A 26,885-nucleotide genomic window follows, 5' to 3' on the forward strand; every position below is an offset into this window, starting at 1 on the left:
CACTATTCTCATCACATGATCCATCACCATGGTGATGGATCATGTGATGGACCATGTGATGAACGCAGTGACGTCATCAAAGGTCCTATTGCTCACAGTTAATGACAGAAGAGATGCCGGCTGCGCGAACAAGTGGATTAAGGTGAGTTAAATTTTTATTTTTATTTTTTAACCCCTCCAGCGCTATTGTACTATGCATTCTGTATTCAGAATGCTAATATTTTCCCTTATAACCATGTTATAAGGGGAAATAATACAATCTACACTACAACTAACCCAAACCTGAACTTCTGTGAAGAAGTTCGGGTCTGGGTGCCACAGTCGGTTTTTTATGACGCGCGTGCAAAACACATTGCACCCGCGTGATAAAAACTGAAGATCGGAACGCAATCGCAGTCAAAACTGACAGCAATTGCGTTCCTACTCGCGCAGGTTTGCCGGAATGCACCGGGACGCATCCGGACCTAATCCGGACACGCCCGTGTGAAAGAGGCCTAATGATTCTTTTGATGCATGTGTCTTTACAGAGGAAGAGGTTCTAAGTCAGCTGTCTAAAATTAATACAAATAAGTCACAGGGGCCTGATGGGATACACCCAAAGCTATTAAAAGAGCTTAGCGGTGACCTAGCAAAACCGTTAACAGATTTATTTAACCAATCACTGGTAACAGGAGTCGTCCCAGAAGATTGGAAATTAGCAAATGTTGTGCCCATTCACAAGAAAGGTAGTAAGGAGGAATCGGGCAACTATAGGACAGTAAGCCTGACATCAATAGTGGGGAAATTAATGAAAACCATACTTAAGGAGAGGATTGCGGAACATCTAAAATCCCATTGAAAGATGAAAAACAGCATGGGTTTACTTCAGGGAGATCATGTCAAACTAATCTTATTGTTTTTTTTTATTGGTTGACTAAAATAATAGATGGCGGAGGGGCAGTAGACAACGCTTATCTAGACTTTAGTAAGGCTTTTGTTACTGTCCCACATAGAATGCTAATCGATAAATTAGAGTCTTTGGGCTTGGACTCCCATATTGTTGAATGGATTAGGCAGTGGCTGAGGGACAGACAACAGAGGGTTGTAGTCAATGGAGTATATTCAGACCATGGTATTGTTACCAGTGGGGTACCTCAGGGATCTGTTCTGGGACCCACATTGTTTAATATCTTTATCGGCGAAATTGCAGAAAGCCTCGATGGTAAGGTGTGTCTTTTTGCTGATGACACAAAGATTTGTAACAGGGTTGATGTTCCTGGAGGGATACAGCAAATGGAAAAGGATTTAGGAAAACTAAAGGGATGGTCAAAAATCTGGCAACTAAAATTTTATGTTGATAAATGCAAGATAATGCACCTGGGGCGTAAAAACCCAAGAGCAGAATATAAAATCAGTCCTAACCTCACTATCTGAAGAAAGGGATTTAGGGGTCATTATTTCAGAAGACTTAAAGGGGTATTTTCATCTTAATGATCACTGTTAAATCTGTTAATGATTTAACAGTGATCATTTTTCTAAATATATTTAATTAACAAATTCCCACCCCTTAGAAGTAAATAAACATATACTTAACTGACTGTTGTCTTCCGTCTCCCCTGGTTACGGCCACCGCTCTTCTCAGGAATCGCGGTGGCCGTGCGTGCGCAGACGACTTCTTCTCTTCTCCCGACCGGCCGCGCACTGTACTGAACGCGCACGCTGAGGCCGCGCATGTGCTATGGTGATTTCTTCCTGGCCAGTATAGTATACTTGCCAGGAAGAAGTCACCAGGGCGCATGCGCAGCCTCGGCGTGGGCGTTCAGTACAGTGCGCGGCCCGGCCGGGAGAAGACTTCAATCAAGATGGAGCCCGCCCCCTGCCGAGTGCCGAAACCAGGAAGTGGACAGCGCGCCGGGAGCAGGTAAGTATCAAATAGCGTGTTGAGAATACCCCTTTAAAGGTAGGCAGACAATAGCAGGTCGTGACAGGGACGAGCCTCCCTAGAGTCACCCGCAATCCTAGGGAGGCTCGTCCCCGTCGCAGCCTGCTATTTGCTGCTTGCCCCGTTGCAGTATGTTTTTATCCGCGTGACAGGGAGATGTAGCAGCAGCCGTGTGGATTAGGAGAGATGTGAGTGCCAGGGAGCGGGGTAAGTATAACCTATATGAGGTGCCCGGGCATTAGGGGGGGGAGTCATTATAGGGGTTGGATAACCCCTTTAAGATGGCCAGTCGTCAGCCAGTTTGGTTGATAGCCATGGGTTGGCAACTGCAAAAAAGACAAGTAAATTCTGAAAAAGACTATAAAGGTTTGTTAGGGCTTTTATAAATAGAAACTGTATTCTCTACTACAGGGTATTTCAGTGGGTTTACTATATATGTATATATATATATATATCCAAAAGATGGCAAGGCAGCACTCCTCACTTCAAGTGATGCAAATGATTCAGGTGCCAGCGTTTTTCCCTGGGTCCTGGGGTCCAAACACAATCCAAATAAATGTAATGCAGCACTCCTTGGGTAAAAAGTAAAAAAATACAAAATGTATTCAACACATGTTGATACAGGCAACGTTTCAGCTCTCTCACAGAGCCATTAAATGTCACGGATGGTGTACAGGAAACAAGACAATACCATATAAACAATGTCTCTCTGGATCCACAACTAAGGAACAAAGGGAGACCCCTGCAAAAGACCTGCCGCTCTCCCTCACTGCTCAGCCTATGCGAACACCCCAAAGGTGGATGTCCGCATATCCACGTTCCTCGGCTATCTATTACCTGAAGACCCTACAATAGTGAAGGGACACGACCACCGGCTCCCTACACTGACACGGAGGGAGTCATGGTCACCTGGATCCAGAAAAGACAAAATCATAAATACATAAACAGCACTTATCTTGCAGACGAATGACGACTGACGACTGGGAACAGGGAACAGGGAACTGGGAACTGGGAACAGCATGCACACACACTCCAGGAAGTTGTATCAGCCGCACACTACTGCATTATGGGGAGGAACTTAAAGGGTAGCGATCAGTCTGACTGCATGACAGCTGAGATAGACTAACGAGATGAGAAACTAAACCAAAACAAAGAAATTCAAGGAGGAGGATCTGAGAAGCTCCTGTGAGCGCTTCTCAGCTGTCTGGCTGTGACAGTACCCCTCCCTCTAGGAGTGGACTCCGGACACTCAGGGCCCACCTTCTCAGGATGAGACCTATGGAAAGCCCTGATGAGACGAGAGGCCTTAATGTCCGTCACTGGGACCCACATCCTCTCCTCAGGACCATAACCCTCCCAATGAACGAGGTACTGGAGGGAACCGCGGACAAGACGAGAATCCACAATCCTAGAGACCTGAAATTCAAGATTTCCATCAACCATAATCGGAGGAGGAGGCAAAGGCGAGGGTACAATAGGTTGAACATAAGGTTTCAATAAGGACTTATGAAAAACATTATGGATCTTCCAAGTCTGAGGAAGATCAAGACGGTAGGCAACAGGATTGATGACAGACAGGATCTTGTAAGGCCCAATAAACCTAGGACCCAACTTCCAGGAGGGAACCTTCAATTTGATATTCTTGGTAGACAACCACACCAGATCACCAACATTCAGGTCCGGACCAGGCACACGTCTCTTATCCGCCACACGCTTATATCTCTCACTCATGCTCTTTAGATTATCCTGAATCTTTTGCCAAATAGATGACAAAGACGAGGAGAATCTGTCCTCATCAGGCAAACCAGAAGAGCCCTCTCCCGAGAAAGTCCCAAACTGCGGATGGAACCCATATGCACCAAAAAATGGTGACTTATCAGAGGACTCCTGACGACGGTTATTTAAAGCAAACTCAGCAAGGGACAAAAAAGAACACCAATCCTCCTGATTCTCCGCCACAAAACAGCGCAGATATGTCTCCAGATTCTGATTGACGCGCTCTGTCTGGCCATTCGACTGCGGATGGAAAGCAGAAGAGAATGACAACCGAACCCCCAAGCGAGAACAGAAAGCCTTCCAGAATCTGGAAACAAACTGCGTGCCCCTATCAGAGACTATGTCTGAAGGAATCCCATGCAATTTGACAATGTGGTCAATAAATGCCTGCGCCAGCGTCTTAGCATTGGGCAAACCAGGAAAAGGGATAAAATGCACCATTTTGCTAAAACGGTCCACCACCACCAGAATCACAGACTTCCCCGAGGAACGAGGCAAGTCCGTTATGAAGTCCATGGACAGATGTGTCCAAGGACGGGAAGGAATGGGCAAAGGAAGGAGAGGACCTGATGGCCGTGAATGAGGGACCTTGGCACGAGCGCAAGTCTCTCAAGCTGCCACAAAACCCTCAACCGACTTACGAAGCGCAGGCCACCAGAATCTCCGAGCGATGAGATCCAGTGTGGCTCTTGCCCCCGGGTGCCCAGCAAGGACCGTGTCATGGTGTTCTTTAAAAATCTTGTGTCTCAAAGCAAGAGGCACAAACAACCTCCCAGGAGGACAAAGATCAGGAGCTTCTGACTGGGCTGCCTGCACCTCTGCCTCCAATTCAGGAAAAAGAGCAGAGACCACCACACCTTCAGCCAAAATGGGACCCGGGTCAGGGCATCTGCCTTCACATTCTTAACCCCAGGGCGGAACGTAACAACAAAAGAACAAAGACCATCTGGCCTGTCTCGGGTTCAGACGCTTGGCTGACTCCAAGTAGGCCAGATTTTTATGGTCAGTAAACACGGTAATAGGGTGTCTGGCTCCCTCTAGCCAATGGCGTCATTCCTCAAAAGCCAACTTGATGGCCAACAATTCCCTATCTCCCACATCATAATTTCTCTCTGCGGAGGAGAGTTTCTTTGAGAAAAAGGCACACGGTTGCCATTTGGCAGGAGAGGAACCCTGAGACAAGACCGCACCCACCCCTACCTCAGAAGCATCAACCTCAACTATGAAGGGAAACGAAATATCAGGTTGTACTAGGATGGGAGCGGAAGCAAAACTCTCCTTGATATTAGAAAAGGCCTTACGCGCCTTACGCGCCTCTACCGACCAGGAAGAAAAATCTACCCCCTTTCTGGTCATATCAGTGAGTGGTTTAACAACAGAGGAATAATTCAAAATAAATTTCCTGTAATAATTGGCAAAGCCCAAAAAACGCATCAGCGCCTTCTGATTCTCAGGAAGCTCCCACTCAAGCACAGCGCGGACCTTCTTGGGGTCCATGCGAAAACCAGAAGCGGAGACAAGAAACCCCAGAAATTGGATTTCTGGAACCGCAAACACACATTTTTCCAGTTTCGCGTATAATTTATTCTCCCGCAGGATTAGCAAGACCTGACGTAAGTGTTCCTTATGAGTCTTGAAATCAGGAGAAAAAATCAAAATGTCATCCAAATACACTAATACAAATTTTCCCATTAAATGATAAAAAATGCTGTTGACGAAATGCTAAAAAACGGCTGGGGCATTCATCAAACCAAAAGGCATAACCAAATTCTCAAAATGGCCCTCAGGGGTATTGAAAGCCGTCTTCCATTCGTCTCCTTCTCTGACCCTAACCAGGTTGTATGCCCCTCTTAGGTCTAATTTGGAAAAGACTTTAGCCCCAACAACCTGGTTAAACAGGTCCGGGATCAGAGGAAGCGGATAAGGATCACGAATAGTGATACTCTTCAGCTCCCTGAAATCCAGACAAGGTCTTAAAGAACCATCTTTTTTCTTAACAAAGAAAAAACCAGCGGCAACAGGTGACTTCGAGGGTCGTATGTGTCCTTTTCTCAGACTCTCAGAGATATAAGCCCGCATAGCGACCCTCTCAGGTTGGGAGAGATTGTATAAACGAGATTTAGGCAGCTTGGCGCCTGGGATGAGATTAATAGGGCAATCATACTCCCTGTGCGGAGGCAAACCCTGAACTCCACTCTCAGAGAAGACATCCAAAAATTCAGAGAGGAAAGGTGGTACAGTCTTAGTAGAAACCTCAGAAACAGATGTTATGAGGCAATTCTCTCTGCAAAAGTTACTCCAACCATTTATTTGCCTCGCTTGCCAATCAATGGTGGGGTTATGTTTAGTGAGCCAGGGTAGCCCCAACACTAGAGGAGTAGGCAAACCGCTAAGGACGAAACATGACACATCCTCAACATGAGCATCAGTCACAATTAAACGGATATTGTGAACTATGCCTTTTAATGATTTCTGAGAAAGTGGAGCTGAATCAATAGCAAAAACAGGAATAGCCTTTCCCAAAGTGCATACCTGGAAACCATGAGTTATTGCAAATTGATTATCAATGAGGTTGACAGCTGCTCCACTATCCACAAAAATCTCACAAAAAATGCTCTTGCTCTCTAGCGCCACCCTAGCAGGCAGGACAAAACGGGAACTACAAGCAAACGGAAAACCTTCAATTTCCGCCTCAACCCTGCCAATAGTAACAGATGGAACATTTTTAAAAGATTTTTTCCTTTTTGTCTCTTTATTACTCCCAGAAAACTGCCTGAATCTCCTAGAGGGACAAACATTTGCCAGATGATTTATACCTCCACAACAAAAACAAACCCTCCCCTGCGGGCTGAATCTTCTATTGTCAGAGGCAATCAACCCCAGCTGCATGGACTCCTGCTCAGAAGGGGCTGACAGCGACTGAGACCCCTGTGCACAGAATGAGACCGCTGCACTGTCCCGGGACTGAGTATGACAGGAAGGAGAGATCTCTCCTCTCTCTCTAAGACGCCTGTCAATACGAACAGCCTGAGACATAGCAGAATCCAAGGAGGTAGGTCTTTCATGAAAGGCAAATGCATCTTTCAATCCCTCTGAAAGACCATAGCAAAATTGACTTCGGAGTGCAGCATCATTCCAACCCGTATCTGCTGCCCATCTCCGAAATTCTGAACAGTATATCTCTGCGGATTGTTTACCCTGGCATAACAGACGTAGTCTAGACTCAGCCAGAGCAATACGATCCGGATCATCATATATCTGACCCAGGGCTAAAAAGAATTCATCCACTGAACGAAGGGGCCGTGCCCCCTCCAGCAGCGAAAAGGCCCAGGACTGAGCGTTACCCCTGAGCAGCGATATAATGATCCCCACCCTCCGTTCTTCATCACCAGAAGAATGGGGAAGAAGGCGAAAATGGAGTTTGCAAGCCTCTCTAAAACGCACAAAATTCTCACTACCCCCGGAGAACGTATCCGGGAGCGAGATCTTAGGCTCAGTACAAACTCCATGAACGCAAGCTGAACCGGTCACTTGAAACTGAGAAAAAGTCTTACGGAGATCAGCTACCTCCAAAGAAAGACCCTGAAAGCGTTCAGCCAAAAGTGAAACCGGATCCATGCTTGAGACGGTTTTGGCGGCTGATAATGTCTCGGATGGTGTACAGGAAACAAGACAATACCATATAAACAATGTCTCTCTGGATCCACAACTAGGGAACAAAGGGAGACCCCTGCAAAAGACCTGCCGCTCTCCCTCACTGCTCAGCCTATGCGAACACCCCAAAGGTGGATGTCCGCATATCCACGTTCCTCGGCTATCTATTACCTGAAGACCCTACAATAGTGAAGGGACACGACCACCGGCTCCCTACACTGACACGGAGGGAGTCAGGGTCACCTGGATCCAGAAAAGACAAAATCATAAATACATAAACAGCACTTATCTTGCAGACGAATGACGACTGACGACTGGGAACAGGGAACTGGGAACTGGGAACAGCATGCACACACACTCCAGGAAGTTGTATCAGCCGCACACTACTGCATTATGGGGAGGAACTTAAAGGGTAGCGATCAGTCTGACTGCATGACAGCTGAGATAGACTAACGAGATGAGAAACTAAACCAAAACAAAGAAATTCAAGGAGGAGGATCTGAGAAGCTCCTGTGAGCGCTTCTCAGCTGTCTGGCTGTGACATTATCAAGCCAAGTGAAACACATAATAAAGTGACTGTGCATATATATAGACATTTCAGAAAGTAATCAGTGCTAATTTCCTGTTTAATTCCATACTGGTGCATATAAAAACTCCATAAAAAACAATTCATTCTCTTGTGACAATTCATAGTGCAGCAACCATCGGATCCCCTCAGGTATAGTGTATCACATTTCCGTGATTGTCTTCAATTTCATAGTGCTTCATGTACTGTATACTCATGTTTTCCCAAATAGTGATAGTGATTAAAAAAAACATGGCTTGCTCCAACAAAATTCACACCTGTAAGAAAACCGCAACACAGGAATCCATAAAATCCAGTTACCTTATGCTCTCACGGCACTATATCACAGATGGAGCGTTCCCCCATCTCAGCATGTCTCTCTGTACACTGCGCCTACACTGCCCTCATACCGCCGTGCGTCATTACCAGGTGTTAGAGGCAGGCCAATCTCGCTGCATGCTCTCACAGCGCTACATTAAAGATGGAGCGTTCCCCCAACTCAGCGTGTCTCCCTGTTCACTACGCCTGCGCCACCAGTGCATCACGAACCCAGCACCCAGGGCGGACCAACACTGCAACACGCGCATGCCCAACTCAGCCTCCCGCCCTGCACCCCACGCCTGCAACAGGGCGAACACCGAAGGAGCACCAAAGAAACCTGGTCAACCATCAGTATTACATCGCGCAACATCTTCATGTCGCCCAAGATTCTCTATACATCAAAACGCTGTATTCACTAGAAGCAGCAATAAAACCTTGTATTGACCCCAGCCTGAATTACATAATCATTATAATCGTTACCTGTATTTATTGAGGACTATATTAGATATGGTATTGACCACAATCTATGTGACCTCCCGGGAATACTACCCGGTATATTCAACACATGAACATTTGCATACGTATACTCACATATTAAAGTCCCTCTGTAATAATGGTAACGATTAATATTATAAGGTAACTGAAATGGATAAAACCTGGGTAAGCGATCTCTCCCACAGGTGTCCACAACTCTCAATAAGTAACTGCGGAATATAAAAAAATATCATACATAAGTTGCACAATCCTTATATCATAATGTATCATCTACAATGACTCGAGTGTCGCCAGACACAAGGGTAGCAGCAATTTGTGCGCCATCCACTACATACCTCAGTTGATCATTCCTGAGGTCACTCTAAATTCTGTTTAATCCTTTAGGTTTGAGTGTATCCAAGCGATGGATCCACCTCAATTCGCATTTTTTTAGGAGGGACACCCTGTCTCCCCCCCTTTTTTTGGAGAAGATATCAACAGTTAAAGTACCAGATGATAGTATTTTGGCGTCATTTGATATAGTGTCCTTCTATACATCCATTGACCATGGAGAGGGATTGCAAGCTGTGGGTAGGGCACTAGAAGGATCTACGTATTCTGTACAGAGTACACGCTTTCTTCTGGATCTCTTGGAACTTACATTAAAGTGCAACTATTTTGGGTTCCAGGACAGATTTTATTTGCAGTGGGTGGGCGCGGCCATGGGCTCTAATGTCGTGCCCACTTATGCAAATATCTTTGTTCGTTCGCTTGAGGAGCGCCTTGTCTATGTATCTCCCCACTATAGACATGTGCTTATGTGGTGGAGGTACATAGACGACGTGTTCCTCATCTGGACTGGAACCCAAGATGCTTTATCTGAATTTCATGTGTTCCTTAATAATATGGATGAACATATCAAGTTCACATTAGTGGCATCCAGTGAAAGAGCACAATTTCTGGATACACAGGTGTATATAAAGAATGGGCAGTTGCACACAGATTTGCATGTTAAGGAAACTGATAAAAATACTCTGTTACAATATACAAGCTGTCATCCGACTAGGATGATTAAATCGCTCCCATATAGTCAGATGTTACGGGTTAAAAGGATTGTAGATGAGGAAGATCATTTAAATAAAGCCTTGGAAAAAATGGGGGACTCGTTCCTAGAAAGGGGATATCCCTCAACATTAGTGAAGGGGCATATTAATAAAGTAAAATCGATCCCTCGGGAGGAGGTGAAAAAAGCATGCCCCAAGAAAAGTCCCAACCAGGTACCGTTTGTATCCACATACAATGAGGATAGTCTCAAAGTGCAACATATCATTATTAGGCGACACTAGGGTATACTACAGAGTTGGTACCCGAACATGTTGGCTTTTAACGAGGCCCCACTGATGTCCTATAGAAGGACACGAAACATCAAAGATAGAGTAGTGAGGACGAGTGTTCCAGAACAAGTACGCTTACTTTTTTCAAAACTAAAAACAATGGCCTGAACTGTGTAAACTGTAAATTGATGCAAAAAGGAAAGGAGTTTATACATCCAGCAACAGGAGAAAAGTGCGTAATTAGACATTATCTTACCTGTGATTCTTCGTGGGTGGTGTACGTCTTGTGGTGCCCCTGCAAGCTGCTGTATGTGGGGGAGACAACCACAGACGTGAAGACACGTTTGAACAATCACAGGTTTAGTATTAGAAATGAGAGGAAAGACCTCCCGGTATCTAAAGACTTCAGTGAGTACAAACATAAAGAACAGGAACTTAGGTTTATGATACTTGATCATGTGACTATGCCAAAGAGGGGGGGAGACACGGTGTCCCTCCTAAAAAAAAAAGCGAATTAAGGTGGATCCATCGCTTGGATACACTCAAACCTAAAGGGTTAAACATAGAATTTAGAGTGACCTCAGGAAGGATCAACTGAGGTATGTAGTGGATGGCGCACAAATTGCTGCTACCCTTGTGTCTGGCGACACTCGACATTATGATATAAGGATTGTGCAACTTATGTATGATATTTTTTTATATTTCGCAGTTACTTATTGAGAGTTGTGGACACCTGTGGGAGAGATCGCTTACCCAGGTTTTATCCTTTTCAGTTACCTCATAATATTAATCGTTACCATTATTACAGAGGGACTTTAATATGTGAGTATACGTATGCAAATGTTCATGTGTTGAATATACCGGGTAGTATTCTCGGGAGGTCACAGAGATTGTGGTTAATACCATATCTAATATAGTCCTCAATAAATACAGGTAACGATTATAATGATTATGTAATTCAGGCTGGGGTCAATGCAAGGTTTTATTGCTGCTTCTAGTGAATACAGCTCTTTGATGTGTAGAGAATCTTGGGCGACATGAAGATGTTGCGCGATGTAATACTGATGGTTGACCAGGTTTCCAGACTTGGTAACTTTGGTGCTCCTTCGGTGTTCGCCCTGTTGCAGGCGTGGGGTGCAGGGCGGGAGGCTGAGTTGGGCATGCGCGTGTTGCAGTGTTGGTCCGCCCTGGGTGCCGGGTTCATGATGCGCTGCGATGCGATGGTGGCGCAGGCGTAGTGAACAGGGAGACACGCCGAGTTGGGGGAACGCTCCATCTTTAATGTAGCGCTGTGAGAGCATGCACCGAGATTGGCCTGCCTCTAACACCGGGTGATGACGCACAGCGGTATGAGGGCAGTGCAGGCGCAGTGTACAGAGAGACATGCCGAGATGGGGGAACGCTCCATCTGTGATATAGTGCCGTGAGAGCATAAGGTAACTGAATTTTATGGATTCCTGTGTTGCGGTTTTCTTACAGGTGTGAATTATGTTGGAGCAAGCCATGGATGTTTTAATCACTATCACTATTTGGGAAAACATGAGTATACAGTACATGAAGCACTATGAAATTGAAGACATTCACGGAAATGTGATACACTATACCTGAGGGGATCCGATGGTTGCTGCACTATGTGTTGAATACATTTTGTATTTTTTCACTTTTTATCTAAGGAGTGCTGCATTACATTTATTTGGATTGTATATATATATATATATATATATATATATATATATATATATATATATATAGAGTATATAATGTATATATTTTTATATGACCTATATTTAGCTTAAAGTGTTCCTGCTTATATTTTAAAACAGCATATAGACGTTCTGCAGTGTTGTCCATTGTCAGCAGGGGGCAGCATAATACCCTTCTTTACTTTTACCAGGACAATATCATTAATAATTTACAGTACAATACGATTAGGCTACTGGAGGCTGTTAGGCTTTTTGCACAGTTCTGTATCAGATGTTCTTTTGGAAACCAATGAAATGTTCTTTTAATCTAGTGCTGGCTTTCCAGAATATGTTCTTCTGTTCTTTTTTCACAACATTACCAACACAATTGATTATAAATGCATTATTGTTGTACTTATATAATTCATTTCAAATATTTCATACCTTTGTTAAAGAAAGGCCTTATGACTTTCCATAGAGTTGGGTTACTGTTGAAAATTAACCCATTTTCATTCATTCCAATACATTGCAATCCCAATTTACTGCCAAACCGTGACACATAATGATTATGCTTCATCACATGGCATGTCGCTGAAGATCTATGGGGGAAAACGTTCATATTCAGTGCTATATATCATAAATACTGTTGTATGAAAAGTTTCATTTTTCCATTTCTGATTCTGTTGTATTTCATCTGTAAATCCGCACAAGGTCTCATGCACATGGCCATATTACATATCTGTAATTCAGAACCCATAGCAATATATAGGCCATACTGTACCTCTGAGGCATATAAAGCTTTTTCTTAGATTCTTACAAAATCTCTGAGATTAAACTGTGGCCTGTTACATTGGATGTAATTTAGGCCTCATGCATACGACTGTAGTTTTTGTCCACATCCGATCCACATTTTATGTCGATTGGAAGCGGACCCATTCATTTTAATGAGGCCGCAAAAGATGTGGACAGTACATGGAGTGCTGTCCGCATCGGTATTTCAATTCTGCAGCTCTGCAAAAAAAAAAAAAAAAGTACATGTGCTATTCTTGTCTGTGAGGCGGACAAGAATAGGCATTTCTAACAGAGGGCAGTACGTACCGATCTGCAAAATTTGGAACGCCCACTGGCTCTATCTGTGTTTTGCACATCTGCGATTTGCGGACCCCCAAAAACAGATACAGTCGTGTGCTGGAGGCCTTAATAGAAGTATTCCTTTTGGGGGAGAATACAGTGGCATGCGAAAATAACTACCATGCAGCAGCACACTCAGTGCTTACGGCTTTGCAGTAACAGTTCAGTCATGTACATGAAGCAGGGGTCAGCAACCTTCCGCACTCCAGATGCTTTGAAACTACAACTCCCAGCATGCAAACGTACTTGGCTGTTCTTGTAACACTCACAGAAGTGAAAGGAGGATTCTGGGACTTATAGTTTCAAAACAGCTGAAGTGCCGGAGGTATCTGATCCCTGTCTTAAAGCAATGATAACAGATACTTTTTAGCACTAGATGGTGACAGATAGGAAAATGTATTTATACTAAAATGAATGGAAATGGGATACATTGACACATGGTTTCCCATATGTAAGCAATACAGAAACTATAAAGATTAATGATTGCCCAAAACATGTGAACATAGCTCACAACGACAAACAGCCTTTCCTGGTCACAGGCTTTAAGCCTTAAGGCTTCTTTTATCATCTTAGTTCGGCATAGATCATACCAGTGTATCACTGTACAGCAGCGGCGGCATGAAGCGCACAGCGTCATAGCAACCAATGACGCCGTGCGCTCCTGCTGTCAGAAGGAATCCCGGCCGGGTTACCACGGACCGCTCTCGGCCGCGGAGCACGGCCGTGTGCATGAGGCCTTTATAGCATAGGGCACCTTGATATAATTTTTACTTCTCTTTTGTGTTATTTCTGCCGTTATACATATAATTGGTCCCACTTTTGATCATCTGCCATTTTTCTAATTCTTTTTGATTGGTTCAAAGGGAATGAATCATCAGCTATCACATAAAGAAATATTAAATACAGGAGGGGATCAGTCAGGAATATCTCAGTTTATCACAATATATTTGCCTGTCTATGTTACACTGATTTAATGAGATTTCAGGTATCTGTTGCTGCTGTGTCATTATTATGGTTGCGTTAGTTATTTTTATCTTTATGCTTAGAAAGGATATACAGTCCTGATAATAAGTTTAAGACCACTTGAAAAATGACAAAAAATCATATTTAGCATGGCTGGTTCTTAACAAGGTTCCAAGTAGAGCTTCAACATGCAACAAGAAGAAATGGGAGTTTGACAAAACATTTTTTAAGCATTCAATTTAATGAAAACAACGAATAAACTGAAACAGGCTGTTTTTCAGCTAATCAAAAGTTTAGGACCACACCTCCAAAAAAAAAAATAAACCCCCCCAAAACAGAAATCCAACTTCCAAACATGAACTCAGTAATGAGTAGCTCCGCCGTTATTGTTTATCACTTCAAAAATTCGTTTCGGCATGCTTGATGCAAGCGTTTCCATGAGGTGAGTGGGAACATTTCTCCAAGTGGTGAAGACGGCTGCACAAAGGCCATCTACTGTCTGGAACTGTTGTCCATTTTTGTAAACTTCCCTTGCCATCCGTCCCCAAAGGTTCTCAATTGGATTTCGATCAGGGGAACCCGCAGGATGGGCCAAAAGAGTGATGTTATTCTCCTGAAAGAAGTCCCATGTCCTGCGGGCATTGTGTACTGTAGCGTTGTCCTGTTGAAAAACCCAGTCGTTACCACACAGACGAGGGCCCTCAGTCATGAGGAATGCTCTCTGCAACATCTGGACATAGCCAGCGGCAGTTTGACGCCCCTGCACTTCCTGAAGCTCCTCTGTTCCACTGAAGAAAAAAGCACCCCAGACCATTATGGCGCCCCCTCCACTGTGGCGCGTAGAAAACATCTCAGGTGGGATCTGCTTGTCATGCCAGTAACGTTGGAAACCATCAGGACCAGCAAGGTTAAATTTTTTCTCATCAGAGAATAAAACTTTCTTCCACCTTTGAATGTCCCATCTTTGGTGCTCTTTGGCAAAGTCCAAACGAGCAGTTCTGTGGCGTTCAAGGAGACGAGGTCTTTGAAGAGGTTTTTTGTTTTTGAAGCCCTTCAGTCTCAGATGCCGTCTGATGGTTATGGGGCTGCAGTCAGCACCAGTAAGGGCCTTAATTTGGGTCGAGGATCGTCCAGTGTCTTGACGGACAGCCAATTGGATCCTCCGGCTCAGTGCTGATGAAATTTTTTCGGGTCTTCCACTTGACTTTTGTTCCATAACCCTCAGGATCATTTAAGAAATTCAAAATGACTGTCTTACTGCGTCCCACCTCAGCAGTGATGGAGCGCTGTGAGAGACCCTGCTTATGCAGTTCAACAACCCAACCACGTTCAAAAAGAGAGGGTTTTTTTGCCTTTGCCATCACAACGTGTGACTACTTGACAGAAAATGAAAATGAATCCACATCTTTGCACAGATTTGGCCTTTTAAAGGCATGTGGTCCTAAACTTTTGATCAGCTGAAAAACAGCCTGTTTCAGTTTAATCGTTATTTTCAATTAATTGAATGCTCAAAAAATGTTTTGTCTCACTCTCATTTCTTCTTGTTGCATGTTGAAGCTCTACTAGGAACCTTGTTAAGATCCAACAATGTAAAATATGATTTTTTGCCATTTTTCAAATGGTCTTAAACTTTTGATCAGGACTGTATATACAGTATATATATGTCCGATGGGTGCTTTTTTCACAAATGCTTAAAATGTGTAAAAAGAAAAGCATAAAAGAAACAACTGTCACCTCACCAATCTCCCACAGGTACTGTTAAACCAGTAAACAGGTCTCTCCTTCCCGATCCCTTTCAACACACAGGAAATGACTGCTCAACCAATCACTGGCCACAGTAGTGACCCACTTCAGCCACTGATTGGCTGAGCAGTCATTTCCTGTGTACTGAGAGGGGACCCAGGAACATTGGGACAACAGTGGCAGTGAATTGGTGTCTTTAAATAAAAGTCTGAGCCTTCTGTAAGAAAAATGACCTGCTTCACACCCCTTTAATGCAAGTGACAGATGCAGTCCCGTGAAATACACTGAGAACATGCAACTCAGTGACTGCCTCTGGACCACAGCAGTGGATAAAAGTTGACAGTAAACACTGGAGCTGTCAAGTCTTTGTGTGTCTCAAACCTAAGCATATATTTAACTACAATGGCAATATCGCATCAGAAACCTGGACCATTACTACACCACAAAAACTGCATATGTTATATTACCTCTGCTTTGCTAACAATTTTTTTTTATCAAATCTCTTTCATTACATTTTTTACTTTTTAAAATCACAAAACAAAAAATATCAAGCCAGAGCTGTAATCAATGCCACACAGGGCATAAGTGAAGTTCCTGATATATGCCAACAAAACAAATATAACAGAATATGTGTAAAGTAAGAAATCATGTAAGTCAGAAAATTGCCATTAAAGGGGTTATCTGACTGTTTGTAACCGATAACCTATCCTCTGTTTCAATGAAGGGGCTAAATGCACCTAGGCCATATGACCGTGGTCGTGATGTGACTGGCCTAGGGTAAACAGCGTGAAGGCCACTCACTAGTGTTGAGCGAAGCGAGCTTCAGCTGCTTCATCCAAAGTCACTTCATTCAAAGCTTCGGAATAATACTGTACGGAGAATGTATGGGCTCCAATGAGCCGAAGTAAGTTATTTGCGAAGTCGCGCGTGACTTAGTTGAATAACTTTGGTAGTTGATTTTTAAAGTGGAAAACCACTTTAAAACTTGAAACCGAACTCGCCTTGGGGACCGACTAGTACCTCGGAACCGAAGCCGAGTTTGGTTTCAAGTTTTAAAGTAGTTTTCCACTTTAAAAATCATCTACTGAAGTGTTTCAACAAAGTCACGCACGACTTCGTGAATAACTAACTTCGGCTCATTGGAGCCCATACATTCTAAGGGCGCATTCACATGGCCGTATGAACAGGTCCACACCCGTTCCGTGATTTTGCAGAATGGGTGCGGACCCATTCAATTCAATGGGGCCACAAAAGATGCAGACAGCACACGGTGTGGTGTCCGCATCCATAGTATCATTCCGTGGCCCCGCAAAAAAAGATACAACATGCTCTACAAGTGAGCTAATTAAGGATGGCTGTATTTACATGCTTTTTTTTTGTGGTTTTACAGCAGACACAATCATGGATTTGAATACAATGGGAAGTGTCTTAAAGGAAATGTGTCACCAATTTTTTTTACTGCCAGTTAACGTGGTTGTCCGGGTTTAGAGGTGAACCCTGACATACCCATAATTTCACTTAGGCAGCCCCCCCTGACTTGAGCATCAGAGCAGTTCATGCTCCGATGCTCTCCCTTGCCCTGCGCAGGATTTACTATTTACTATTTACGTGTTTGGTGACGTCACCAGTTCTAATGGGCCGTCTTTAGCGCTGCCCTAGCCATTTTACAGGCTAGGGCAGTGCTAAAGCCCGCCCATCAGTACCGGTGACGTCACTAGGCTTACTGCTGGGTGGAAGCCTCCATCTGGCAGCCCAAAGGAGAGCCCGGTAAGTCACCGGAACTCTACAAATTGCCTTTGCCCTGCGCGATTCAGTGCAGTGCAAAGGAGAGCATTGGAACATGAACTGCTCCGATGCTCTTGTTAGGGGGCTGCCTGGGTGAAATTCTGGGTATGTCCGGGTTCAGCTCTGAACACGGACAACCCCTTTAAAATCAGATACATCTCCTTTTTTTCTAACCAGCTTTTATTTTCAGATGGTAAATTTATTTTTTCTGTTTCCTGAACATAATTATAGCAGCAGCCATCTTGCCTGAGCTGTTCTAAACAGCATTCAGAAAGTATTAAGAAAATTGCTTTATGGCAGCAAGGGGTGCTGCTAGGCTAAATCATTCAGGGCCTGGCCCCCAGATGTTTTGTCCCAGGCCCCGAATGTACTGCCTGCCAGATAGATTCAACTATATTGCTATCCTCAGCACGGCAATACAATTGAATCTAATGCACTGGAAGAGTTGAAGGACCTGTAATGACATCACAGTCAATGTGATCAGCCCAAAAGGCAGTGGCTGAGAGGGATCTGCGTTGATGTCACCATCATGTGATCAGCGCTGGAGAGGATGGCGCTCAGCAGTAAAGAGTCCTGCTATGAGGAGAGGTAAGTGAAGGGGTAGATTACTCAGTGTGAGAGGCAGAGTAAGTTGGGGATTGTGGTTATTTAACTGGACTGTATGTTAGGGCTGAAGGGAGGGATGTTATTTACATGGGACTGTATGTCAGAGTGGGGTGGAGTGATGTTATTTACATGGTACTGAATGTTGAGGGGGTGATGTTATTTACATGGGACTGCATGCTGGAGGTGGCTGGGGCAGGATGATTATATTTACATGGGACTGTATGTTGATGGTGGCTGTGGGAAGGAGTGATATTATTTACATAGGACTGTATGCCAAAGGCAGCTGTGGGAGGGGTTGATGTTATTTACATGGGACTGTATGTTGATGGTGGCTGTGAGAGGGAGTGATGTTATTTACATAGGACTGAATGTTGGAGGGGCCTGAGGGAGGAAGTGATGTTATTTACATGAGACTGTATGTTGATGGTGGCTGCGGGAGGGAGTGATGTTATTTATATGGGACTGAATGTTGAATGGGCGATGTTATTTACATGGGACTCCATGTTGAAGGCGGCTGGGAGAGAAAGTGATATTATTTACATGGGACTGAATGTTGAGGGGTTGATGTTGTTTACATTGGATTGCATGGGGAGGGGGTGATATTATTTACTTGGGACTGTATGTTGAAGGCGGCTGGGGAGGGGGTGATGTTATTTACATAGGATTGTATATTGGAGGGGCTGAAGGGAGGGAAATTGTGTTTTTTACATGTGACTGTATTTTGGAGGGGGCTGTAGATAGAGAGGGATGTTATTTACATGGGACTGTATAGTGGAGGGGCTGAGGAATTATAATTTCTGAGGGCACTAAATGGAGGAATATAACTGCATGGCGAGCATTAGGGGGCAATATAAATACTGGGAGCATTTTAAATACAGGGGACATTAGGCTTTCTTATTACTTCAGAGGGCTCTATAGGAGGGACTTATAGATCCACCTTATTTCTACTAAGAGCACTATGGGGGGCATTATTACTACTGAGGGGTTTGTAGAGAGCGTTATTACCACTGGGGGAACAATAGGTGGGGCCTAATTTCTACTGGGGACTCTGTGTGGATAGTACTAATACCGGAGGGCTTTTCTACTAATTGTGGTATAATTGTGGAGCATTATCACTGTTGGGAGCACTGTAGGGGCAGTATTACTAATGAGGGGAGTCTAGAAGGGAATTACTATTGGTGGGACTTTGAGGAGCACTATTACTATGTGGAGAACTATCTGTATGGCGCTAACTTTTCTTCAGGATAGAATTTGGGGGTATTGGGGGCACAGTGAGCAGCAGGTTAACACTGTTGGGACTCGAGGTTGGGGGATGATGATAGAAAAGTGTGGAACCTAAGATGTCTTTGTTTCACACTCTGCAGAGCCGAGGCACAACTGAAAGAAGTTGTCTGGACCAAATGGAGAACATGATGACAAGATATACATCACCTGGGAGGCTCTGGATGTGAGAGGTATGTTCTGCTGTATAGCAAATACAGTAAAAGGCAGTGTCCGGGAGGAGGGTCAACTTAGAGAATTGGGCCATATTTATTTGGGCTTGGGCCCGGGATCTTTTGAGACCCTAGCAACGCCCCTGATGGCAGCCACATGGGCCATAGACACAATGGTCGGGAGGGCACCTCTTTGACTTCTATGTGAGAGTTTTCAAGGCATGCTCTGTGACCTATGTAGAGGTCATTGTACAAGGGAATAGATAAGCTTTGACAATCACCTCTTGTGAATGGTGGATCCTGTGTTATCTATGCACACAGGTGATATAATTACAGGCATGATTAGAATGACAGATTCATTTTTTTAAATTTTAATTTACAATATAAAGTGGAGGCTTACCTTTTTAGATTGTGCTAGTAAAGGCACAACACTATTGTAGACTTATAAAACAAGAACTAGTGTTCGGGTGTGCTGACGCAGGTCGGGGTTCCTTTGCAGAGGGATGTCCAGTCCTTCCAGAAAGGCAGTTGTATGAAGAATTCAAAATCCTGCTTCAGGGCTTCAAAACCCGATTGAGACCATCTTGAGTTGTAAAATCTTCTTTATTTCATTTAAAATGCATACAGTATAAAAACAACGCGTTTCGGGGAATTATGATCCCCTTCATCAGGTTAGCATTTATAAACATATCACCACATGCTTGTTTATAAATGCTAACCTGATGAAGGGGATCATAATTCCACGAAACGAGTTGTTTTTATGCAAATTTTCAAAGACCCTTTAGACCCAGGAAAAAAAAAATGTTTATATAATTCAAATAGTCTAGTTACCTAGACTAATAGACTCCCGTTTCTGGTCATTATAAAATATAACATTTATTTATTTCATTATTAAAAATATAACATAGAGCGGGAGAGTGAAGGAAAACTTTAACCACCTCCGGACCGCCTAACGCAGGATTGCGTTCCGGAGGTGGCAGCGCTGCGCAGAGTCACGCATATACGCGTCATCTCGCGAGACGCGAGATTTCGCTCAAAGCCGGCCCGCGCATGCGCATCGCGGGCCGGCAAAATTAAAAGAAGTATTTCGTCACCAGCCTGCCAGCAACGATCATTGGCTGGCAGGCTGGCGATTTTCAAAAAATCCAATCCAAAGTCATATAACAGATCATATTAGTAAATATGATCTGTTATATGGCTTGTCTGCTCCTGTGCTGGTCCTTTTCGTCGGTTGGATCCAGCACAGGAGCAGACTGAACTGTGAGTAGCACCAACACTACACCTTAGCCCCAGATCACCCACCTGCACCCCAATTAACCCTTTGATCACCCCTTTGATCGCCCCTGTCAATCACTAGTGAAAGGAAAAAAAGTGATCAGTGTAAACTGTCACTTTTTTTTTTTCACTGGTATTGGCTGTTAGGTTTTAGGGATAGTTTAGGCCCCTTGGTTAGGTAGTTAGCGTCAGTTAGCGCCCACCCCACCGCACCACAATCACTTTTATTCGCTGTTTAGCGTATCGCTAATCAGCATTTGTACTTTTATAGTATCTGTAAGTGATCAAAACTGATCACGGTCAGATCTATAATAGTATTAGTGTCACTTTAGTTTGCCCTCCACCCAAAACGCAGTGTTTGCCCGATCAGGCCTGATCGGTCGCCCACACGTGCGTTCACCCACGCCCGCCCCACCGCAGTGACAAAAAATTATTATTTTTTGATCACTGCACATTCATTTTACACGCACTGCGGCGATAAAAAAATCAGTTTTGATATTTTTTATCAACCGCAGCAGCCTCCGGTACTTCGCTAGCCTCCCCTTTGTAAGACAGGTTTGCTTTTTTTCTTGGGTAGTCTCAGGGAATACCCCTAAATTTAGTAGTCCAAAATGTCAAACAGGGGGTATTCTTCTGAAGAGGCCTACAGGATTCTGACCCAGTCGGATGAGGAGTGGGAACCCTCATCTGACGAATCTAGCGGGTCAGAATATGAACCTGTGGAAAGCAGTGGCTCTCTGACCCAAAGTTCGGACGAGGAGGTGGAGGTCCCTGGCAGCACCAGGCGTACCCGGCCCCATGTCGCTAGACCACAGGTTACGCAGGATCCGCTTCAAGAGCAGCAGAGTGGGGCTGTCGCTGCCGGATCACGTGGTGAGGCATACACCAGCAGCGCAGCCCTTCCTGGACCTAGTACCAGCACTGCCGTACAACATGGTGAAGTAGCGAGCACCAGAAGGGCAGTTGAAGCTGGTACGGTGGCACGTGCAATAGTTACCCCGTCGCAGCCACCGCAAAGACAGGCCCGTAGAGCCCCTAGAGTCCCTGAGGTGCTGGCAAATCCTGATTGGCAGTCACCAACTTCAGCCGCACCAGTAGTTCCCCCTTTCACCGCCCAGTCTGGAGTTCGGGTTGAGACGGCTCAAATCGGTTCGGCCCTGGGATTTTTTGAGCTGTTCTTGACTGCGGAGCTCTTGGACTTAGTCGTGGCAGAGACCAACCAATATGCCACACAATTTATAACCGCTAACCCGGGAAGCTATTATGCCCAGCCTTTCCGGTGGAAACCAGTCCAAGTTTCCGAACTTAAAATTTTTTTGGGCCTTCTCCTCAACATGGGCCTGACAAAAAAACATGAATTGCGGTCATATTGGTCAACGCACCCAATTCATCACATGCCCATGTTCTCTGCTGCTATGTCCAGGACACGATTTGAGACCATCCTACGTTTTCTGCATTTTAGCGACAATACCACCTCCCGTCCCAGAGGCCACCCTGCTTTTGACCGGCTCCACAAAATTCGGCCCCTCATAGACCATTTCAACCTGAAATTTGCAGATTTGTATACCCCTGAGCAAAACATCTGCGTAGACGAGTCCCTAATACATTTTACCGGGCGCCTTGGCTTCAAACAATACATCCCAAGCAAGCGTGCCCGGTATGGGGTCAAATTGTATAAGCTCTGTGAAAGGGCCACAGGCTATACCCACAAATTTCGGATCTATGAGGGAAAAGATCAGACCCTGGAGCCGGTCGGTTGCCCTGACTACCTGGGGAGCAGTGGGAAGACAGTCTGGGACTTGGTGTCACCCTTATTCGGCAAGGGGTACCATCTTTATGTGGACAATTTCTACACAAGTGTGGCCCTCTTTAGGCATTTGTTTATAGAACGGATTTGCGCCTGTGGCACCGCGCGAACTAGTCGCGTGGGCTTCCCCCAACGGCTTGTAACCACCCGTCTTGCAAGGGGGCAGAGGGCTGCCTTGTGTAACGAAGAACTGCTCGCGGTGAAATGGAGAGACAAGCGTGACGTTTACATGCTCTCCTCCATTCACGCAGACACGACAATCCAAATTGAGCGAGCAACCCGTGTCATTGAAAAGCCCCTCTGTGTCCACGACTATAATGCGCTCATGGGAGGGGTGGACTTCAATGACCAGATGTTGTCTCCGTATTTAGTTTCCCGCAGAACCAGACGCTGGTATAAGAAGGTGTCTGTATATTTAATTCAATTGGCGCTCTACAATAGTTTTGTTCTCTACAGTAAGGCTGGGAGAACAGGATCCTTCCTCAAATTCCAGGAAGAGATCATCGAGAACCTCCTTTACCCAGGAGGTTCCGTGGCCCCATCCACCAGTGTAGTTAGCTGTCTACACGAGCGACATTTCCCCAGTGTCGTTCCTGGTACCTCAACCCAACCGTCACCCCGAAAAAGATGTCGTGTCTGTAGCAGGAGTGGAATAAGGCGTGACACCCGCTATTTCTGTCCTGACTGTGCTGACCACCCTGCCCTATGCTATGGAGAGTGTTTCCGGAAGTACCACACACAGGTACACCTAGCATAGGGATCACATCTCACCAGGACAGGCACACAGGGCTATTAGGGCCCATTCACTCACAGCTGCTGCAAACCTCTCCTTTCACCTGGGATAAAGTGCATAACGTACTTCGCCACATCTTTGGGCGATTTGCGCTTTGCACATTGTCCCATGGGGAAGGAGAGGTTTGTTCTATAAAAGGTAAAAAAAACTAAACAAAAAAAAAAATACCGGTAAGTAAAAAAGTTATATGTTCAGTTAAAAAAGTTTAAAAAAAGTTTCTATGTTCTGTTCAACAGTTAATAAAGTTATTGCTTTGCGGCCTGGTTTTTTCTTTTTTGTTTTGTTTTTTTTACCTTTCAGGTGGACCAACCGATCGACTAGCTGCAGCACTGATGTGCATTCGGACAGAAGCATTGCGCTGCTGTCAGATTACACGCAAGTCGGTGTATGCGGCGCTGCAAGACGAGATTTCTCCTCTGCAGTAAAAGATACGTTTGCCGAGGCATATGAGCTGAGGAGGTGGCGGTGTTCATATACTTTGGCAAACACTTTGTATATATAAAAAAAAAAATCCCGGCAATGATTTATTCATCCACATCGATTGATGTGAATGGAGAAATCTGGTTTGCCAGGGCATACGAGCTGAAGTGGGTATGGATGTTGGGCGGAGCTCCTATGTCCTGGCAGACGCCTTTCCCCTCCTTTTTCTTTTTTTGGCAGAGATTTTTTCATCCACATTGATCGATGCGAATGAAGAAATCTGTGCCGTTCATTTTTTTCTTTCAGCCCAGAGGCTGAACGGAAAAAAAAAATCTCATTACCCGTATGCTCAATATAAGGAGAATAGCAGAAACTCCTAATGCTGGGCATACATGTAATGATTGCGGAGACCCTCAAATGCCAGGGCAGTACAAACACCCCACAAATAACACCATTTTGGAAAGAAGACACCCCAAGGTATTCGCTGAGGGGCATATTGAGTCCATGAAAGATTGAAATTTTTGTCCCAAGTTAGCGGAAAGGGAGACTTTGTGAGAACAAAATCAAAAAAATCTATTTCCGCTAACTTGTGCCAAATTTTTTTTTTCAATGAACTCGCCATGCCCCTCATTGAATACCTTGGGGTGTCCTCTTTCCAAAATGGGGTCACATGTGGGGTATTTATACTGCCCTGGCATTTTAGGGGCCCCAAAGCGTGAGAAGAAGTCTGGTATCCAAATGTCTAAAAATGCCCTCCTAAAAGGAATTTGGGCACCTTTGCCCACCTAGGCTGCAAAAAAGTGTCACACATGTGGTATCTCCGTATTCAGCAGAAGTTGGGGAATATGTTTTGGGGTGTCATTTTACATATACCCATGCTGGGTGAGATAAATATCTTGGTCAAATGCCAACTTTGTATAAAAAAAATGGGAAAAGTTGTCTTTTGCCAAGATATTTCTCTCACCCAGCATGGGTATATGTAAAATGACACCCCAAAACACATTCCCCACCTTCTCCTGAGTACGGAGATACCAGATGTGTGACACTTTTTTGCAGCCTAGGTGGGCAAAGGGGCCCACATCCAAAGAGCACCTTTCGGATTTCACAGGTCATTTACCTACTTACCAGACATTAGGGCCCCTGGAAAATGCCAGGGCAGTATAACTACCCCACAAGTGACCCCATTTTGGAAAGAAGACACCCCAAGGTATTCCGTGAGGGGCATGGCAAGTTCCTAGAATTTTTTATTTTTTGTCACAAGTTAGTGGAAAATGATGATTTTTTTTTTTTTTTTTTTTTCATACAAAGTCTCATATTCCACTAACTTGTGACAAAAAATAAAAATTTCCATGAACTCACTATGCCCATCAGCGAATACCTTGGGGTCTCTTCTTTCCAAAATGGGGTCACTTGTGGGGTAGTTATACTGCCCTGGCATTCTAGGGGCCCAAATGTGTGGTAAGGAGTTTGAAATCAAATTCTGAAAAAAATGACCTGTCAAATCCGAAAGGTGCTCTTTGGAATATGGGCCCCTTTGCCCACCTAGGCTGCAAAAAAGTGTCACACATCTGGTATCTCCGTACTCAGGAGAAGGTGGGGAATGTGTTTTGGGGTGTCATTTTACATATACCCATGCTGGGTGAGAGAAATATCTTGGCAAAAGACAACTTTTCCCATTTTTTTATACAAAGTTGGCATTTGACCAAGATATTTATCTCACCCAGCATGGGTATATGTAAAAAGACACCCTAAAACACATTCCTCAACTTCTCCTGAGTACGGGGATACCAGATGTGTGACACTTTTTTGCAGCCTAGGTGGGCAAAGGGGCCCACATTCCAAAGAGCACCTTTTGGATTTCATAGGTCATTTTTTACTGAATTTGATTTCAAACTCCTTACCACACATTTGGGCCCCTAGAATGCCAGGGCAGTATAACTACCCCACAAGTGACCCCATTTTGGAAAGAAGAGACCCCAAGGTATTCGCTGATGGGCATAGTGAGTTCATGGAAGTTTTTATTTTTTGTCACAAGTTAGTGGAATATGAGACTTTGTATGAAAAAAAAAAAATAAAAAAAAATCATCATTTTCCACTAACTTGTGACAAAAAATAAAAAATTCTAGGAACTCGCCATGCCCCTCACGGAATACCTTGGGGTGTCTTCTTTCCAAAATGGGGTCACTTGTGGGGTAGTTATACTGCCCTGGCATTCTAGGGGCCCAAATGTGTGGTAAGGAGTTTGAAATCAAATTCTGAAAAAAATGACCTGTCAAATCCGAAAGGTGCTCTTTGGAATATGGGCCCCTTTGCCCACCTAGGCTGCAAAAAAGTGTCACACATCTGGTATCTCTGTACTCAGGAGAAGGTGGGGAATGTGTTTTGGGGTGTCATTTTACATATACCCATGCTGGGTGAGAGAAATATCTTGGCAAAAGACAACTTTTCCCATTTTTTTATACAAAGTTGGCATTTGACCAAGATATTTATCTCACCCAGCATGGGTATATGTAAAAAGACACCCCAAAACACATTCCTCAACTTCTCCTGAGTACGGGGATACCAGATGTGTGACACTTTTTTGCAGCCTAGGTGGGCAAAGGGGCCCACATTCCAAAGAGCACCTTTTGGATTTCATAGGTCATTTTTTACTGAATTTGATTTCAAACTCCTTACCACACATTTGGGCCCCTAGAATGCCAGGGCAGTATAACTACCCCACAAGTGACCCCATTTTGGAAAGAAGAGACCCCAAGGTATTCGCTGATGGGCATAGTGAGTTCATGGAAGTTTTTATTTTTTGTCACAAGTTAGTGGAATATGAGACTTTGTATGAAAAAAATAAAAAAAAAAAAAAATCATCATTTTCCACTAACTTGTGACAAAAAATAAAAAATTCTAGGAACTCGCCATGCCCCTCACGGAATACCTTGGGGTGTCTTCTTTCCAAAATGGGGTCACTTGTGGGGTAGTTATACTGCCCTGGCATTCTAGGGGCCCAAATGTGTGGTAAGGAGTTTGAAATCAAATTCTGAAAAAAATGACCTGTCAAATCCGAAAGGTGCTCTTTGGAATATGGGCCCCTTTGCCCACCTAGGCTGCAAAAAAGTGTCACACATCTGGTATCTCCGTACTCAGGAGAAGGTGGGGAATGTGTTTTGGGGTGTCATTTTATATATACCCATGCTGGGTGAGATAAATA

At 44.4% G+C, this 26,885-nt stretch overlaps 1 protein-coding gene across 1 annotated transcript in view; it reads right to left on the minus strand.

The window, feature by feature from the left end:
- LOC120985818 (aromatase-like) overlaps window positions 1-26,885 on the minus strand; it is a 152,119-nt gene that overhangs the window by 80,281 nt on the left and 44,953 nt on the right. The window contains 1 exon segment of the mRNA XM_040413988.1: window positions 12,172-12,326. Coding sequence (XP_040269922.1) covers window positions 12,172-12,326 — 155 coding nt within the window.

The sequence above is a fragment of the Bufo bufo genome, chromosome 1 (assembly GCF_905171765.1).
Source record: "Bufo bufo chromosome 1, aBufBuf1.1, whole genome shotgun sequence".
NCBI lineage: Eukaryota > Metazoa > Chordata > Amphibia > Anura > Bufonidae > Bufo > Bufo bufo.